Genomic DNA, 20,305 nt, shown 5'->3' with positions numbered 1-20,305 from the left:
CTCAGTTACTTGGAAAATATTGGCTCACTGAATTGTGCAAATCTTTCAAACATTACAAATTTAATTGTATAATTATTAATTATATATATGTGTATACATATACTATTCATTTATATCACTACTGATCTCATCAGAGAGGTCTTAATGGGAACCTGTCAAGCTCACAGTAGTGGATACAGTGCATGTACATTTCATTCATTTTTGAGAAAATGTCTGCCAAATACACAAGTCTGAATAACTATAGATTTTAGTCATTCTCTCAGCTAAAAATAGTATTCCATAAAGAAAACCAGGAGTTCATTCTGTAATTTAATACCAGTGCTTTTCCTTGTGAAAACCACCATCCTCTGGCTTGCAGCAGAAGTGCTTTATGTTTGCTTCCCATGTACTCACACAATATTTAAAAAGGATATTAAAAGGAAGCGTACCCAAGAGTTACGATTGAATGAAATTGTTAATTTCTGTTGCTTCATCAAGGAGATTCTAAACTACGTTGTTTTGGAGGTTTTTTTCTATGATTAAAAATACAGTGACTATTACTACTAGCACAGTAGTCAGTGCCACTGCCTTGATTTGTGAAGTACTAGCAGTTTTACCCACCATTGCTTTTGCACCATCAGTGCATATGTCAACACAGTATATAGGCATATCACATCTTGGTTCTATCATAAAAATAATTTTGACCTCACAGATTCCCTTAAAGGGTCTCAGAGAAACCCAGGGAGGCTGGAAACTACATTTTAAGAAGCACTACTCTAGAAGCTTTAGTGTTTTACCTTTTACATTTAGGTCTTTGACCCGACTCAAATTAATTTTTGTTTAGCATGTGAGGTGGTGGTGGGGGGCAGGTGTCTAGGGCTTCTTCCCCTTCCATACTGATATCCACTTGCTCCAGCCCATTTACAGAAAAGACCATCCTTTACTCACTGAAATGGAATTGGCACCTTTGTCATCAATCAAGTTGACTATACGTGTCTAATCTATTTCTGAATTTTCTGCTCCCTTCCATTGGCCTACTGTCCATCCTTGTGCCAATATCACACTTTTTAATTATTGGAGCTTTATAATAATTTAAAAAAAATTTTATTGAGGTATAATTCACATATAACATTATATTGGTTTCAGGTGTACAACAGAATGATTTGATATTTGTATATATTGTGAAGCCATCATCACAATAAGTCTAAACATCTGTTACCATACATAATTACAAAAAAAATTTTTTCTGGTGATGAGGATTTTTAAGATCTACCCTACTAGAGTAGTTTTGAAATCTGGTGGTTTAAGTCTTCTAACTTTGTTTGTAAGATAGTCGAGACTATTCTAGGACTTTTACATTTATATAATTATTATATTAAATACTATACAAATTTAAGAATCTGGTTGTCAATTTCCACCACCCCCCCCAAAAAAAAATCCCTGCAGTGATTTCAGTGGCAATTGCCACTAATCATCTTTGTCTTGATCCCAACTTGGGAGAAATTATTAAGTATGATATTAGCTGTAGTTTTGTTTACTGGGGTTTTTTTGGGCAGAAATGCTTTATCAGATTGAGAATGCTCCCTTCTCTTCCTCTTTTGTTTAGAATTTTTACTATAAATGGATGCTGAATTTTATCAACTAAAAAGTTACCATATTTTAAAAATAAGGTAATTGAGTTACCATATTTTTTTATCTTTTATTCTGTCAGTACAATGAACTGCATAAATTGATTTTAAAATGTTAAAACAGCTTTGCATTCCTGAAATAAACCACATTTGGTCACGATGTACTATTCTTTTCTTATATCACTAGATTTGATTTGCTGACATATTGTTTAGAATTTTCAGGGAATTCCCTGGGGGTCCAGTGGTTAGGACTCCGCACTTTCACTGCTGTGGGCCCGGGTTCCACCCCTGGTTGGGAACTCTGGCCCGCAAGCCATGCTGCAGCCAGAAAAAAAAAAAAAAAAAAGAATTTTCACAACTATGTTTATTAGGGATATTGGGCTATAATTTTCTTCTACTATAATGTTGTGACAGATTTGGTATCAAGGTTATACTAACTTCTTAAAGCAGGTTTGGCAATGATTCATCTTCCTCATGAGTTTGGGTAGATTGGTATCACTTCTTCCTTTAACATTTAGAGGAATTCCCCACTAAGATCTCTTGGGCTTGAGGGTTTTTTGTGGGAAGACCTTTAAAAAAATCAAAACAGCTATTGAGATATAATTCACATACCATAGAATTCCCTCATTTAAAGTGTACAATTCAACAGTTTTCAATGTATTCACAGAGCTGTACAGCCATCACCACAATCAATTTTAGAACATTTTCACCATCCCCCATCAAAAACCCCCAATACACTATCAGCCACCTCTCACTTTCTCCCGAACTCCCCCACCCTAGGCAACCACAAGTCCACTTTCTGTTTCTTTAGATTTGCCTATTCTGAACATTTCATAGAAATGGAGTTATATAATACATAGTAGGAAGGTTTTTAATTATAGATTCAATTTGGCTAACAGGTATAGAGGTATAAAGATTTTCTGTTTCTTCTTGTGTCCCTTTTGGTAAATCATATTTTTCAAGAATCGTGTCCATTTCATCTCAGTTGTCAATAATATTGGCATAATGTTGTAAGTGATCTTTCAATGATTTTAATTTTTGTATGATCTTTTGTGAAGTCCCCTTTTCTATTCATTTTATTGGTAATTTATATTTTCTTTTTTTCCCTGATCAGTCTTTCTTAGGAGCTCTTTTTTTTTCTTTTTAATCTTGTCCAAAAATCAACTTTTGGGTTTGCTGATTTTCTGTATCGTATGTCTGCCTTTTCTTCTGCTTACTGGTCACATTTTTCTGGACATTGTATATATTTCCTGGATATTGTACATAAATGAACAGCATAGATTGAAGTTGTGTTATTTTTCACCAGAAGGGAATCACGCTTTTCCTCTGTTAGAGAGTTGAGCTGGATGAGAGCGGGGATGCAGCTGTAGTTAGAGGCAGCTCTCTTCTGGTTTTCAGTGTCTCGAAGATGAGCCTGCTTCATCTAGCAGGAATTTGTCTCCTAAGCTTCATAAAACTGTAGGAGCTTTCACCCTGCCTTTTCAACCCATACTCATCCAATGTCCCCAGGGGATAAATAGAAAGGCCAGAGATCTCACCTCACCTAGGGAGGCCTTTTCTCTCTCTGTTTTGTTCACATCTATTTATATAGTCACAGGAATTTTGTCCTCTTATATTGATGGGTTTTAGTATCTTTTTAAACATAATTTTCTAATTTGTTCTAGCGGTGCAGTGGGATTGATAACATGCCACTAGCTATTACATTCTATCCAAAAGTGAAAATTCCCTGGATAGCTTTTTAAAGAGATATAAGTTACTAAAATCACTTTCCTTCAAACATCTAACTAAACTGGAAAGCTAACAAAACGTTAAATGTATGGCTGTTATGACTTGCACATTCATTTTAGGGATATTGAATCTATGCACAGTGGTTGCACTATTATAGGTTGTATGCACTTTACTGCATATTAGGGTTCCTTGTATAACCAAAATATATGATACATCTATGACCTCTGTATGAGAGGCAGCGGGCAACAGCAGAAAGAACACTAAACCCTTGATAGTCAGAATACTGAGCTTTAACCTGAACTCACAAAAAGCTAGACCAGGAAAATACAGTGAGCACTAATTTCCTGGAGAACATGTGAAATAAATGCTCTCTAAAGTCCTCATTTTACCTGTTTTAATATTAGGACATGTTTTACTCATTCATAAGACAAAAATGTCAGGTGTAAGTGAGATGAACACCTGAGCATCTGCTCTCAGATTCAATAGAACCTACCAATGTTTTGGGGGGTTTTTTGGTATAAATTTATTTATTTATTTTTGGCGGCATTGGGTCTTCGTTGCTGTGTGTGGGCTTTCTCTAGTTGCAGCGAGCAGGGGCTACTCTTCGTTGAGGTGCACGGGCTTCTCATTATAGTGGCGTCTCTTGTTGCGGAGCAGGGGCTCTAGGCACGCGGTCTTCGGTAGCTGCAGCACATGGGCTCGGTAGTTGTGGCTCGCAGGCTCTAGAGCGCGGGCTCAGTAGTTGTGGCTTACTGGCTTAGTTGCTCCGCGGCATGTGGGATCTTCCTGGACCAGGGCTTGAACCCGTGTCCCCTGCATTGGCAGGCAGAGGCTCCAGACGCGCAGGCTCAGTAGCTGTGGCTCACGGGCTCTAGAGCACAGGCTCAGTAGTTGTGGCTCACGGGCTTAGTTGCTCCGCGGCATGTGGGATCTTCCCAGACCAGGGCCCGAACCCGTGTCCCTATATTGGCGGGCGGATTCTTAACCACTGTGCCACCAGGGAAGTCCCCTACCAGTGTTTTTGAAGTACCTCTCTTGATACCTTCTCCCTCCCTCCTTTCCTAAGAAATTCAGGGAGTTTCCTGAATTTGGGGTTTCTCATTTCCTCAATTTATAATTTTTGTTGTTTGTTTTTTGGCCACACCATGTAGCTTGTGGGATCTTAGTTCTCTGACCGGAGATCAAACCTAGGCCCTCAGCAGTGAAAGTGCAGAGTCCTAACCACTGGACTGCCGGGGAATTTCCCCTCAATTTGTAATTTTTCCCACATCTGTAGGCTATCCCCAAAGAATAAATTGTTTGATTTAAAGGGCTTTAAACTTTACATAGCTTTATACTGCACAAGCTCCTCGGCAACCTATTTTTTCCCCTCAAACTTCATGCTTGTGAGATGTGACAAGTTGATGTGGGCAGTTGTAATGAAAGACCTAATTCTTGTCCCAAAGTTTTGTGCTTCAGTTTCCGCCACTACAAATACACAAGGAGGAGAGTTTAAATTGAATCATCTATCAATTCTCTCCAGATCTGAAATTCTACTTTTTACAATAAATATAGAGGTGTACAGTCTACTCCAAAAACATAGCGCTGATCATAATTATGATTTATCTGAGGTTGACTCGTTGATCAGAAACACAACCCCATGGGAAATATGTCATGGTATCATTTTCAGACACTTTGGCAAAATTTAAAGATTACCTGAACATGAATCTTCAGTATGTAAGACAAATCATTTTAATACCAGGTTTGAAGCGGCACAGGCAATGATGAGAAAAGGCAGAATTCACAATGCAAAAATGCAAAGTTTATTTTCTTAAATAAAATACTATATTCATATCTATACAAATAATTATTACAACCATTAAAATGTTACATTTACCAATAAAAATTTCAAAACTTTAAACAAGAGCATGGTTCAGAATATTCACACCCTAATACAATGCATTTGTAAAAAGATGTCAAAATAAACAGGACCTATTCTTATTTACAACTGTAGGACAATCCTGACCATATTATACATATCTGCTCTGGATTCTATTACAAAACAAATTAGTTCCCATTAGAATTATAAACCAGGTAATTTACAGTAATAGGACACAGTGCACAGCAGACATTGCTGGCGTGAGAATAGTTACAAATATTACATACACTACTGAAAGCACTACAGTTAGATTTTTTCTGGTGACTGCCCTACAGTAAGCTTCTCACCCAGTGTATCTATAAATAATTTGTGAAGGTAACTATGTTCTCAGATTTTTCCACCCACTTTTACTGTAATGAATATATATGTGTATATATGGATATATATATATATATATATATATATATATATATATATATATCTCCTGTTGAAAGTGGAAGCAAATCTTTTCTTCACAGTAACACAACTGCAGCATTTTAAGCAACACTGTCTGGTCCCTTTCTTCTTGGAAGATCAACAGTTCAACTCCCCCTAAAAGTTACCAATATAGTCATGTCCAGTGCCTCACAGATGAAAAATGGTTTTAAGACTTAGGGGATGGAGGAACAGAGGTCCAGAAAAGCGAAGAGGGGACTGACACGGAGTAAACTTTAACTTCCTATGACGTAGTATGGTGTATAGCTATACACACAACTGAGGGAAAAAAATTAATGATCATCTTTTCAAAAAAGTGTTAACAAATGAAGAGTTGTCTTCTATGTCTCATGAGATCCCTAGTGACAGATTATACAGTCATCCAAAATAACACCAATTTGGATACTATCCCCAATGTTTTCAACCCAGGTTGGCTCATGTTTATGAAGCATCTGAACACAGGCATGCGCCAGAAAACGATTACAGTTGACAGGGTTTGTGCAAATCTAGAAAGAAGAATGTTGAATGGCCACCACACACAAGCTCTGAGTTTAAAAGGAGTCTTGCATCTAACTAGTAAGTTTTTTACAAGATCAGCTTTAAAGATGGCTCAGAGAATGATAAGGCAACAGTGAGAAACATCAGCTGTACTTGTCGTCTAGGTGTTTGATTACACAGCATGTACCATCCCGGCCGGTCCTTTGCTGTAACAGAGGAGTGAGTGAGCAGTATGTTCCAATGGCTGGTCCTAGGACCAGAGGCACAGTTGCAGGTAAAGTGCAGTCGCAGGGTAGCGGCATGCGAGCACAACTAGAAGCTCTGTGTCCAAGAAGTCCCTCAACACTTCTTCCCAGAACACCTGGATTGCCTCAGTCTGAACCTGATGTCCCCCACAGACTCTAGTAGAAACACTCTTAGGCTCACACAGGAGTGTAGAATGCAGGGAGAATATTGTTAAGTAAAAAAAGGACCCTTTTCTGTTGAACTCTGGAGGAAGGAGAAATGGTATCCTTCAGCCAAAAAGGTATCGAAGAAGAAACTAATTTCTGGCCGTTAATTTGCATAAAGGTATCCTAAAATCATCACTTATTGTTATTGCCCTCTGGAAGTACACAGCCATAGGTCATTATCTCTGGGCAAAGGCAGATTTAGAGAGACAAGAGAATTAGAATAACGACTTCCAGGTTCCGAAGGATATCAACCCAAAGCCGTCTGATTTTGGTACCACCTTTGCCCTTCCTTTACTCCTCCATGGGGGAAAACAAAAAAAAAACTCTCCCAAACAAGGGACAGAACTATATGGCACATTAAACATTTTCAATCGGTCGTGAACTACTTTTGTTTCAAGAAATTCTCGTTGCCCCTTAATAGAATAGGAGATATAATGGTTTCCAAAGGCAGGCATTTGGGAATCACTGATTTGGAAGTATGAGTCCCTATCACACACCGATCCAATAGACACTGGACCCAATAAATGTTTCAAGGCAGAGGAGTAATCATTCTTCTAAGGAAATGACCAGATTCCCTGCCACCTGTTTGACATGGAGCAGACGGAAGACAATAAGAGCCTAAGTACTTATGTATCAAAGGAAGGATAAAGCTAAGAAGATGCATATTAGTGAGTCTTTACCCTTTCTCAAATTTTAAAAACTTCACTCCCATTAAAATGTATTTCTACATTTTTTTTGGAGTAAAAATCTTAGCCTCTCCATGAAATGGCCAATGTTAGAAGGCAAGAGCAAGGCAAATGAATTATCTTGAAAATGTTTAAATAATTTTGTATATTAAGAAGCCTGATTTTTAAAAGTTGATCCTCATTGCAGTTCACCCTGATATGTGACTGAAAATTACTGAAAAAGAACATTCTTTCCTCGTTCTTCTCTTCCCAAAGTTCTGATACATTACATTTTATAAAGCATGATCACTCTGGAATTTAGACTCCTTACTTAGAAAAAGGGTGCCATCTCTGGTACACCCCAAAGGTCTTAAAATAAAAATAAACTTCCTGGAGCAGTGTAAAACATCCCAAAACAACCTGTATGTACCAAAAAAAGAGAAATGACATCAAAGTTGATTTCTTTTATCCATGATTGACACATTAGAAGTTTTTACATGATGAGAAATCTGAAAATTTTCACCTCATCAGAAGTTGCTGTGTAAAATGTTCAGAGGAATCAACCACTTTCTGAAACTGATTCTATGTGATCAATAACACTACAAGAGAGAAAAATGATTTAATCAATGACTCTCACTTATGACTCATACATAAGTTAGTGTATTTCTAGAAATTACAAATTTATCTGTGGAAATGGTTTTACATTCTATAGACATATATTAGCAAGCCACGAGTAACATTAAATTTACTATAACAAAAATTGACTATGTTCTCTGCCATTCCTTTGCCAAAAATTATATCCAGAGCTCGTTAGATATTAAATAATAAATTTCCTCCCCCAGATCATGTAGCTCTAATTATCAAATACTTAATACTGCTGGTAAATCTCATATACTCGTGCTTATAAATCAAGTAAGATTACTGTGCTCTGAACACTTTCAGAATTGAGTTTGTGTATAAAATGATCTCTTACATACATACATACATGTCTGTAAGATAATTAGAGCTACATGTAAGCAGGAGCCAAATTATTTGCAGATGGTCATATCTTTCCTCCAATGGTCAAATAAGCCTTTCTTAGGGGGTAGAGACTCTTTCGGGATCAAAGTGTTATATTCCTGGAATGAAAGCTCTGAGGAATGTAAATGCTATCTCTGAACAGAGCTGAGCAGAAAAATACAATCGAGGCAACAGAGAAATATCTGCAAGTACCAGGCTTGGGGCCTTTCCACTGAATGTTCAAATCGAGCTTCTTCTTAGCCTGTTACCTTAGTTCCAATTCTAACAGTCCCCAGTTCTTCAGAACTCAATAGCCACTGTGTGTGTGTTGGCGGGTGCAGGAGGAGGAGGGGGAGACAGAGAGAGAAAGACAAGGTGAGAAAGAGAGAGGGAGGAAGGGAGGGAGGGAGAATGAATAGCTGAACACATAGAAACCAGTCCTTGAAATTAGCAGACTGGACCTTTCAAGAACAAAGAAAAACTTGAATGTTAAAGCTTAAAACTCAGTTTTTTTTTTTTTTTTAAGTTATAAACCTCACATATTTTTTCTCAATTAACTGCTGTGTTTATCTGCTGTCTTGTTTAAGTAACTTATTCATGATGCTCTCCTATTCCTCCCCACGAGCTTTTTGAAGGGAGAAAATACAAACATTTTTCTTATATTTTTTTGCCCCCAGGAGGCTGCCTCAGCTGGCAGCAGGAAGAGACAGGAAAATTTGGTGAGAACAGTTGAAGAGGCACAGATGACCCTTTTGCTGAGTCTTTAATAGAGGTATTCACTGGCGTTAACTGCTCTAACCAAGCCTTAGGAGGCTTTTTTTTTAAGGAAAAAAAAAAAAATTCTGGTCCGTGGGTTCACTTTGCTAACAGAGTAGACAGAACAGTTTATATCTCCCACTCCATCCCATTTTTGGCAGACTATAACAACAACAAAAACTAATGGGCTTGAGAATGTGAGTACATATAATTGTTTTCTTAATTTTTAATTAAATTTTCAAAATTCAATACATGAATTTTGAATATATTTTTAAAATTCATTATTAACTTCAGCGGGGCTTTTAAAAAAACGCTACGTCAAGTTCTTCTACACTTCAGCAGGTCTCAGGTCCCAATTCCTCATTTTCAGATGGCAGGCCTATTTTTAAAGAGCCAGTTTATACTTTAAAATCTATGTCCGAGTACACACACACTCACACACGGACATATACAAAGACAATTTTTTGAAGCACCGTTTCACATCTACCATCAGGAAAAATAATGAACAAATTCATCTTCTCACTGTAATTCTGCTATGAAGGGTAATAATGCAATATACAATGCCATATTTTAAATATAAATATCAGTAATGAAAATACTGACAGAGCTTAAGACTCTGTTCAGAAATATTTTAAAAGTAAGGCTCAAATAACTGTGTAGATTCCAAACACACTATTTACTGATCAGTCCCTAATGATTAAACAAATATAAAAGAACCTATTTCAAGATCAAATAAATAGAATTCTACAACAAAACTCAATGAATGAAAAAATCTTTAACTGAACACATGCAAAACTCCACAATACAACTGCTTTTATCCTTATGGCCTGATGCAAAATGCAAGTACAAAATGGAGAACATCTATGTACTTTGCTTTTTAGCTTTCCACTTTTAAGGCTACTTGTTTAAGGAAGACCTTTGCTTTACAGGATCTTGGCACATTAAAGGATAACATGGCTCCCTAATTTGGAGAACAAGACATGACATTCAGATAATTTATGAATTGTTATAATTAAGAAAGAAGCCTCTACCTAAACCAAACCTCATGAATAAAGGTTGATTAAACAACTCATTTATTTGCTAACTGCTTGACTTGAATCATGGACATTCATTCTACATTAATTCAACACCTGCCATGGGTAAGAAACTGTTCTAGATGCTGACACTGGCCCGTACTTGGTTATGAGCCATTGTGTTATATCAGACTGTCTGTATTTTTGGAAAGCAACTCAATCAGCTCAACTATCTATTTTACAAATTATCAACAATCAAGTTTAAAATCTAGGTTCCTTCCTACCACCCAGGACACACCAAGATGACCTCCCTCAACTTCCAGCCGATTAATATCTAGGGAATGTCAGATTACAGATCAAACTTGAAAATGTAAATCTGCTTGGAAAGTTTAAAAAGTACACCATGCAGTTTAAAATGAAAGATAATTTGTTTTCGACAACCCAGCATTTGCCTCATCTCTGACACGGCTTCCCTACATTCAGAAGATAACTGACAACTGGTTATACAAACACAAGGAGATACACTCACACCATCTCTCTCTTCCTGTGCACATGTGTGAATACACACACAAATACATTTGTAATCTCACCCGTTACATTTATGTTTAGTCAGTCAGTATTTAAACAGCTGAACTGCAATCATGACCTAAAATATGGCTTATGTTGTGGGCAGGTCTGTTTGAGGACTGCTTGGAGGAGTCCGAGGCAGAGGCGTTTGCTATCGTAAGCAAAGGTGACATTGCTGAGCCGTCAGGGAGAGCTGTAGCTATTTCTGGAAACAAAGATGTCATATTAAAATTGGATAAGTGAGAGTTGGTCATGTGCATTGGGGGCATGTCAGGGAGAAGAGGAAAACTTGGTTGAGCAAAACCAACAGGTCTGGGAGGAGATAAAATTGATCCAAATCGGTTATTCAAACTTCCACTGTTTACCTTCTCTGTGCTAGGATTCGAGAACATTTGATTAGAAAAGTAAGGGATTGAAATATCATTGGACAGTGTAGGATGAGCAGGAGAGTACGGGGGATAGAAGGAGGGGAGAGTATTTTGGGGATCTACAGGGATGAGGGCTGGAGTTCGAGTGGCACTAGGCTGAGTAACCTGTGGAATGAAAGAAGTATTAGCATTTATTGGTGGATTCATGCCACCCTCCGGAATAAACGGAAAACCAAAATTTTGTGATAGTGTATGCTGGTCAGGCGCTGAATTATCATTAGGTACTTGTGGGCCATCAGGCATGAAACGAACAATACTTCCTCTCTTTTCTGTAGTGGGTTGTTGGCGTCCGAGAATCATACTGCCACTAGTAGACAGAGGAAGATGGGGAAGACTTGGATCAAAGACATTACTGTGTCTTTGGTTTCCAGAGCGATTCCTTTCAGGTTGACGAATTTTGGAACCGCTGCTGTCTTGCAAGGGATGCCTTGATCGCTGGGGAACTGAAGAACTAGTCTGACGTACCGGAGGCCCTTGGTCAGCATTTCCGTGAGACACAGACGGATGCGGCAAACCTGGCCTTGCAACCCCATGCATGTTGGTTGTGACTGGAGGGTTCATGTGGCCCTTGGTCCCGTGACTGTCAGTAATCCTCATGGGATTGGACTTCTGTACAGAAACGTTGGGACTTGTGTTTCGACCTTGAATATCTCCTGAGGAAGAAGAACTCGAAAATGGAATATTCAAAGTGCTGTTCCTGGTGTTAATAGCACCCAGGGACATGTCACAACTCTCCCTATTCTGACTCTCACTCTCTCTTCTAATATGGACACTTTCATGAGCTGGGGGACAGTTATATTCGATTGCAGAGGAGGGACCACACTGTGTATTCCTCTGATGCTCAGGGAGTGACCTCTGGCTCCCAATGACCTGATCACCCAGGTGAGGGGCAAGTAAACTCTGCATGAAACTTTGGTGACATGTATTTTCACTGTCCCTTGGTGGGATAGCATTTCCTGTTGGGATGCTCTGAACTGGTGGGTAAGGTAATCTCTTTTGGCGGTCAATTGGTGGTGGACCAGGGTTTTGACTAATTCGAAAAGCCTGGGACTGCATACTCCTCAAGGATGACACAGGGTTACCTATTTCATTATTTCTTGAAGACTGTACTTCAAAATTACTCTGGGGCTGCTGACTGGCTCCGCTTGGCTTAAATGTCTGACAGTCAGAAAGGCGGATATCTGAGGTAACAGTATGGTCCACACGACCCTGCATATTATGAATGGCCAAACTCTTATTTCTGGGAACGTCAAGGTAGCTTCTCATTTCAAGCTGATCTGAAATTCTGGAACCCTGAATCGATATACCCATTCTCTGCTCTGAATTGGAAGATGTCTTTCCAATGAGTGCCTCCGCAGAGTAACTTGAAACTCTATTTCTCTCTGGCCTGTGTGGAGTACAAGTCATGTCTGAAGGTCTCGTCACGATACTCGGTTGGGACACCATTTGCTGCTCTATGCCTCTTGACGTCAGAAGCCTCTGCATTGGATTATGCCCAGATACGTGTTCAGAAGAAAGCCCCGCACCTTGCTGCCGGCTTCCCACCTCCTGCTGGTGCATGAGGTCTTGACTGAGATGGTTATGGTGACTCCGGCTTGCGGAAGGGTTTTCACGACTCTTCTCTGGCTGGGAGCTTCCAAAGTGTTGCTGCATCTGTTGCTGCATCTGCTGATGGTGGGGGTGTGGCTGACCGCTCTTGGGTCGGGATTGGTCAGTTCCATGGTGCTTGGGTTGTAGAGAAAGCTGAGAGGCCGGAGTGCCCTGAACAAGAGTCCTCTTTTTCTGCATCTGAACTTCCTGTTGCAGGGTTCTCTGTTGGTGGACGTGGGGCTGAGAGTGGACAGAGCTCTCCGCGTGAGGTACGTGATGCTGCAGTTGATATAAGTGATGCCTGTCTCTTAACTGCCCCGCTTGCTGCTGCTGCTGCTTTAAGTAGAGATGGTTACTATGCAGGTGAGGCACCCCTTGAGCTGGCACATGCTGCTGCAGGGCCTGCAGACGTTGGCTGGCCTGCGTTTGCTGCTGCTCAGCCACGGAAGGCTGCGAATTGCACTGAACCTCAGTTTGCCTCAACGCAGGGGCCACAAAGTTGTTACCAGGTGGGAATAACCGCGTAAGGCCGTCTCCGTGTGCTGGGTTGCTAATAGGCACAGCTGAGTTTGAAGAGTTGGGAGGGATCTGACTAACCATCATTTGAGTTTGATCGGAAATGCTGTCTGGAGTTCGGCTCACCAGGGACAGACCTTCAAGCCGGAGGGGAGCCGGCTGACAGTGCTTTTGACGTTTAGCTGAAGACAGTAAAAGGTCATCTTGGACAGCACGCTTAGCAGAGTTTTTACGGCTTTCATGACTTGGCTTTAAGAGTGGCTCTTGAATCTGTGGATTTGGTATGGTACCAGCCATAGTATTTAGCTGTTCTTGGGAGTATTCGGTCATCAGAGATGATCCAGGAGGCTGACTGCCATAGGAGCTAGAGGAAACCGTCAGATTAACTGTTGCAGGAACAGCTGTTTGCTCTGAAGTTTGGGATAAACCAGCGCAGCTGACCAGAGGATGGGTGATGCTGCTCTGATGGATAAGATTATTCACACTTAAACTGGTGATGCTTGGTGGCTGAGAAGTCGAAACCTGTAGCGAGGCATTTGATGTTTTCATTCCTATAGAACAACTTGGTTTTTCAAGGGGCCGACCCACAGTTGCTTCAATTGAATCCTGAGAATTAAATTCATTTGGTGTTGCATCGGCCTGTCCTGGGCCATTCTCTTTAGATATCTGTGTTTTGAAAGGCTGGTCTCCCTCTAAAGAGGACGCTTCAGAAGTCTTTGAAGGAACTTCCCTTATATCAGCCTGGGTGCCAGCTCTTCCCTTCTCAAGGTTCTCCTGGTCAAAAATAGCTCTTGCTGCAAGAGCAACTATATCAGTTTGCTCTACAAAGGTACAGCTGTCACACGTATTAGTCGTTGCATTGCTGGTGACATCCTCTCTAGTTGTTTCAGGAAGCATGGATGCAACTGAGAAACTACGGCTACTGCCAGAGCTGGTTGACATGGGGGAGTCAGCCTGCCTACTGGTGAGCAAAGAACCATTAATAACCTCCTGATCAGGGATGCAGGAATGATGCTGTCCTGGGTCTCTGTCGTCACTGCTCATCAGTAATAGCTCCTGTTTGGGATGTAAATCAACACTTGAATGGACTATTTTAGAATTTTCTGAAGAAAAGTCAGGATGGTCCACCTGGACTGAAAGAGATGATTTCTGAGGGTCTTTGTCTTTAGCAAGACCAGATAGCAATGCAGTTAAACCCTGCCCCTTTAAGAGACCTGTGGTTTGCACTGTAGCTGATGAATCTTGCTCAGCCCTGCAAGGTTCAGCAATGACTTCTACCTCAGAAACACAGTCAGTGCTTGCAGTGCTTGTGGCAGATGACAAATCAGAAACCTGAGAAACCAAAACGTGGGGATCATTCGCAGATGAAATCAACACGTTGGCTGAAGTGCAGGATTTGGCAGCATCTGGCAGTGCCAAACTAGCTGCTGGCTTATCCTGAGACGTCTCTCGTTGGAAAACGGGGAGAGAATCTTTGGATTTTGCTGGGGCCATTGTAAAATGTTCACTTGTTACAGATTCTTGGGAGGATGAGCTAGACTCTTCTGCTGACTTAGATTTGGGTATGGACTCAGGTATCACTGATTCAGAATTCAGAACATCCAAAGAATGTGAGCCAGAAACACTTGCACTATTTGCCTGGGTCACAGTGACAGATGGTAACACACCAGGGAGGCTGTCCAAAAGTCCATCATTACACGATGGCTCTGTGGAGCCTTCGGTGCAGGGGCAGTCTAACTTACCCACATCTCTGGCTGGATTCAGGGTGCAGGCTGACTTATTAGTGGCTAAGTGTTTCTTGACACTCGGCTTCTTATTCAGCCTTTTGGACTTCATGTTAGGCAAAGAAGCTACAGTGTTCATTGAGGGAGCAGTCACTAGATTATACGTACTGGGTGGTGTGGCTGAATTCTCCGTTGTCATGGGAGATGCTACAGCTGTTGTTAATGAAACACAGTTAGCTGGGGTGGTTTGACTATTTGCAGCAGTTTGAGGATTGGCAGGCTGGCTAACAGACAGTTGTACACAGCTTTGCCCAGCCATCTGCGATATGCTTTGATTGAGGCTGGCCAAAGCGCCAAAGGTATTCAGGGCAACATTGGTATTTGGATCTTCGCTGGTGGTGGGTTGAATAATTTGCATAGGGGTTTGACTCGTAGTTCCTGACGAAGACATCACAGGCTGCAAAGCAAAGAGCTGTCCATTTAAAGAAATGGTTTGAGGCTGTTGTTGGTTTGACATGGTTACAGAAAAAGTTTGTGTTGAATTAGATGCTGATAAAGATGAAGGTCTTGGTAATATGTGGACAAGGTGCTTTCCTCCAAAACTCTGTGGGGTCGAAACATTTTGCACTGAATTGTTAGACCCTATGATAGCACTGGCTCCATTGACAGGGAGTCGAACAGAACCAGGAGGTGGAGCGGAGAGGAGTGGCAAAGGGTTCTGATTAGCTGCCTGTATGATTACTATCTGTTGACCTACTGTTTGGTTGGGAACCTCTGCCCTCATCATTGTTGGGCACGGGGTGGTGCTGGGTGGCTGAAGAATGATAACGTTTTGATTAGCAGGAGCTGCGTTAACAGCCGACCCAACTGGCTGAGCCATCTGAATCATTTGCATTGCTGAATTCAATGGAAGGATACTTTTTGGAGGCTGAGATTTCACTTGTGGCTGGGCAATCAGTGACTGCATAGGTAAAGATGGACAAGAAGGCAAGGTTACAACTACTTGCTCAACTGGCTGCCCATCTGCTGGAAAGGAATTATTCAAGGTGACGCCTGTAGCCACACATCTACTGTGGCTGGTCGTGGTGGTGCTAGTACCAGACTCATTTAATACCGGAGTCACAGCAGAAGATGGTGTCTGGCTTAAGGGCTGAATAGTGTTTCCCGCCAGTTGCAAAGTAGTCCACGTCGTCTGCGTGTTTCCAGCTGAGGAAATTCGGGTAAGGCTATTAATGTTTTTCAAATCTGAAGCACTAACAGCTGAAGAAGGCAAAGAACAAGAAAGAGTCCAACTACTGTCCACAGGGTTTGCAGAAAGGGTGCTCACAGGGGTGGTGGTCTCCCCTCCTCCAGGGGTAGATGGGGCCACCACTGCAGTAACACTTGTCAAGTCTGCACCCTTGCTAATGCTCGCTGGACAAGAATCACCTGCAGATCTTGGAGGCTGGGAGCAGACTGTCGTGGTAACGGAAACAACAAAGGTGGTTTGAAAATCACTTCTGCACTCCTGTACGCTCAGGCAGGACTTGCTTCCTTGGTGTCCTTTAGTGGCGGCTGCTGAGCAGCTGGAGGAGATGCTTGTGGCACAAGGGACTGTTTTCTTCAATAATTTGGGGCTATCTTGCCCATTCTTATTTTCAGAAGAATTTTGATCCTTTAGACATGTGTGCAATGAATGATGCTGGGGTGGCACAGGCCCGACGGGGACAGTGATCAGTGAGCCACTGCTGGCACCAAGCACACTCGACTCACTTTCGGAGGTGGAAACCTCAAGAATATTTTGAGCAGAGATGGTAGCAGGAAGACAAAGAGGAACAGGCTGGTTGGCAGCCAATGCAGAAACCGTGGTCTGATGCCATGGCTTGTTTTCAGAAGGGTAAACTCCAGAAATAGACACAGGAGTCACAAGATTGCAAGTCCTCTGTACTGGCACCACATTGGCAGTTCGCTTCTGTAAATTATGACCAACGTTAAAGGTTATCCCCTGAACAGCTGTTCCCTGGCTATTTCCACCAGGCTGACTCCCGTTGGAATAAACAATGATATTCTTTTGAACCTGGTCACTGGGAATAACAACAGAGACCTTTGAGTTTTTAAGATTTCCTTTCCAGTGGATTGTGGGGTCGTCGTATAAACATATGTCATTTGCTTTTAGTAATTCAATATATCGGCCATTTTCTTTTTGAATTTCTTCCAGTTGTTTACGTAGCTTTTTAATTTCTTCAGCTACAATATCAAAAACAAAAATGAAAAAATTACCTCTAAGTGTCAATATTTATAATAATTTAAGAAACAGCTGTATACTAAACTACTGGATTCTAATTTTAGCATTCTAAATAGCTCAATTGAGAATCTTCAGCTCTTTTCTAATATAAGTTCTTTCCTCTTTTTAGAATGGTATCTCAAATCTCTATCCTAATCCTTTGAAAAGTATGTATCTTTAAAGGTCAACAATTCAAAGGTCAAAAATTACTCATAATGTAGAAATCTCAAAATTCCAACATTCAAAATAGGGCAGCAAGGAAAGACATACTGATATCATGGTAACATGCTAAGAAAATAACACTGAATATCAATATAATAGCATTTAAATGTTGCAATAACTAACATTACTTTATGGTGGTAACAGAGAGTCTTTTTTTTTTTTTTTTTTGGCCCCTCTGCACGACTTTCAGGATCTCAGTTCCCCAACCAGGGACTTAACCTGGGACCACGGCAGTGAAAGCCCAGAATACTAACCACTAGGCTGCCCGGGAACTCCCGACAGTCTCTTTTATAAATGGCTTTAAACTGGTTTCTATTTCACCCTTTGAAAGACCAAGCAGAACGTGTAAGAAGATGGGAGAGTGCTGAAGAAAGCACCAACCGTGAAACTTGCTTTTGCCTTGGTAGGGCCAATGTGTGTATGCTAGTGAGTAATGAAGATGTCCGTGATGCCCTACACCATTTTAAAGGAGACAGCCTCAACCATGGATACTAAGGGTCAGCCTTGGCTGTTGGTATGTATGCTCTGTGACCCTATACATCCCCACCTGCCTTGCCATAGTCGGTATTCTCCCCCATTCCCTCCGCCAAAGGCAGCCGATCCTCAAGGCCAGTACCTTATAAGGTAGCCTGAAGTAACAAGTTCTGTTCCAACAAGGAGGAGCTGAGACTATCAGATTGTTTTTCTCAGCTATTTAAAGAAAGAGCCACAGAAGAAAGATGCCAATGTGCTATGGACATTAGAAATTAAAGGACAATTATCATGGACCAAATAATAAAGAAGATTGTTCTCACTTACTGTGCACTTACTATATGCCTGGCACTTTTCATTCACTGTCTCATTTAATGATAATAATAATAACAACAACAGATAACATTTATCAAGCATTTACTTTTTTTTTTTTTTTTTTTCCGGTACGTGGGTCTCTCACTGTTGTGGCCTCTCCCGTTGCGGAGCACAGGCTCCAGACGCGCAGGCTCAGCGGCCATGGCTCACGGGCCCAGCCGCTCCGCGGCATGTGGGGTCTTCCCGGACCGGGGCAAGAACCGCTCCGCGGCATGTGGGATCTTCCCGGACCGGGGCAAGAACCCGCGTCCCCTGCATCGGCAGGCGGACTCTCAACCACTGCACCACCAGGGAAGCCCAAGCATTTACTCTTGTGCTGCGCTTTACTCTAAGTGCTTTACCTGTGTTATCTCTTTTAATCCTCATAACAACCACGAGATGGGACAGCCACCTTTGTCATCATCACTTTTAGCTGTAAGAAACAGGTTCAGAGTAGCTATATAATTTGCCTAAAGTCGACTAGATAGATGCTATGATTATCCTCATTTTAAGACAGGGAAACTGACACTTGGAGAGGTTAAGTAACTGGCCAAAGGTACTGAGTGAGCAAAGGAAGCCAAGACTCAAACCCAGGTGGGCCTGACTCCCAAGACCACTGCTGTGGCCACTGTGCAAGACTGTCATGTGGACAGTGAGTATGCGGAGGAAGCTGCTGGGAAAAGAAGAGAGAGCAGATACAAAAAAGAACCAAAGAAAGGATCATGACCGCGATGACAACACGGTCGGACTTAAGGGGCCTCGGGTGCTGCCCCAACCCCGGGCCTGGCTGTTCAGCTCTTCCTGAACCGCCTGCAACTTGTATTTCTTCAAGTTTCCCTTTTCCCTAGGGTAACTCGATTGCCTCAGATGCTGGGCTGTGAAACCAGAGGAGCCCTCATTGGAAAAGTCTATACATCACTCTAGCCTTACTATCCCTTTCGTGGGTGCCTCAAAATGCTTACCAAATATTGATTATGTATCTAATTGCCTGACAGCATCATAAAACAGGACCTGGACCATAAAAGACAGCTGACTGAGGGGAGGGGTAAGTTGTCAGCTAACTGAAAGTAAATAAGGATTCAGAATGCCGACCTTCTGGATGTGCTTTCCAGCATCCTTCTCACTTCTTACAATAAACACAGCCCAGCATTGCTCCCACATCAGCAAATTCTGAGGTTTGTCTCCTTTTAAGGTGACGTGCTGAGTTGTCACAGGAGATTCTCTCTGCTCTTGTCAGAGACATAAATAAAAGACAGTTCAAACTGGCCTACCACTCGGAGCTTTCTACTTGCTGGGGTATTTTTCTTTTTAGCTGTTACAAGGAAACCTTCTCTCCAATGCAAATGGGAAAACAGAACTCATCTGATAGCATAAAAAAGTCACCTCTAAAAATCAAATGTCATTAAATGACCAGGCAGTCTCATGCACACATTACATGCAGTATAAACAATTATGAACTGAATGTTTTGGCCTTCTGAGTTAACTCCTAGTTAAGTCCTGGCACAGGCATAGCTTTATCTGCTTTAAGTTACACTAAGCAGGACTCCCGCTGCATCCTCTTATGGGATTCCCCTAGCTGGAAGATCCACCTGGAAGGAAGGAGATCCAGTATTATCTGCATCATGAGTTTAGCAAACATGAAGTACAACAAGAGTAAAAAATCAAAATTGTGTATGCCTACAAGGTTAGAGTTGCTCAAAGAAGGAGGAAAAGAGGTCAACTAGGTTGAATTTATTTGCAACACTATTCTCACAGGCCCACACAATGCATGATCTTCAGGTATTGGGGCAAAAAAGCCTTCTGTATCCTAATATAAGTTGCACTGTGACACAAAGGCCTGAACATTGAAAAAACAACAGAAAGTAAGAATCTTAAAATCTTTACCTTGTTCATTGTTTCCTCCATTAAGCAGGAGTTCATCGTTTTGCCTTTTCAATTCTGTTATATACTTAAAGGCTTGGTCCAGGATCATATTCTTGCTCTGCCAAAGAAAATCAACCATTTAAAAGTTTCACTGAAGGGTAAGAACTTGCCAGAAGAAAGTTAAAGCTTTGGTTTTATCACATATATGTGATACGTATCTTTTCAAAATTTAAAACTGCCACCATATTCGAAACTTC

General features: G+C 41.2%; 1 protein-coding gene across 4 annotated transcripts in view; it reads right to left on the bottom strand.

The window, feature by feature from the left end:
• Nucleotides 1–1,989: 1,989 nt before the first annotated feature.
• Nucleotides 1,990–20,305, bottom strand: part of USF3 (upstream transcription factor family member 3) — a 52,021-nt gene continuing 33,705 nt past the window's right edge. For 2 of the 4 annotated variants that reach the window (XM_024120125.3, XM_055085239.1), the window contains 2 exons: nucleotides 20,070–20,166; nucleotides 5,211–17,101 (listed from right to left, as the gene is read on the bottom strand). In XM_024120125.3, the coding sequence (XP_023975893.1) occupies nucleotides 10,671–17,101; nucleotides 20,070–20,166 (6,528 nt within the window). In that variant the 3' untranslated portion in view covers nucleotides 5,211–10,670. Of the gene's footprint in view, nucleotides 2,177–5,210; nucleotides 17,102–18,547; nucleotides 18,619–20,069; nucleotides 20,167–20,305 lie in introns of those variants that run through there. The other 2 variants (XR_003681100.2, XM_007113569.4) reach the window with 2 other exon arrangements.

Source organism: Physeter macrocephalus, chromosome 1 (genome assembly GCF_002837175.3).
Source record: "Physeter macrocephalus isolate SW-GA chromosome 1, ASM283717v5, whole genome shotgun sequence".
NCBI lineage: Eukaryota > Metazoa > Chordata > Mammalia > Artiodactyla > Physeteridae > Physeter > Physeter macrocephalus.
Note: the sequence above shows the minus strand (reverse complement) of the source record. Positions and strands in the feature narration are given on the sequence as shown.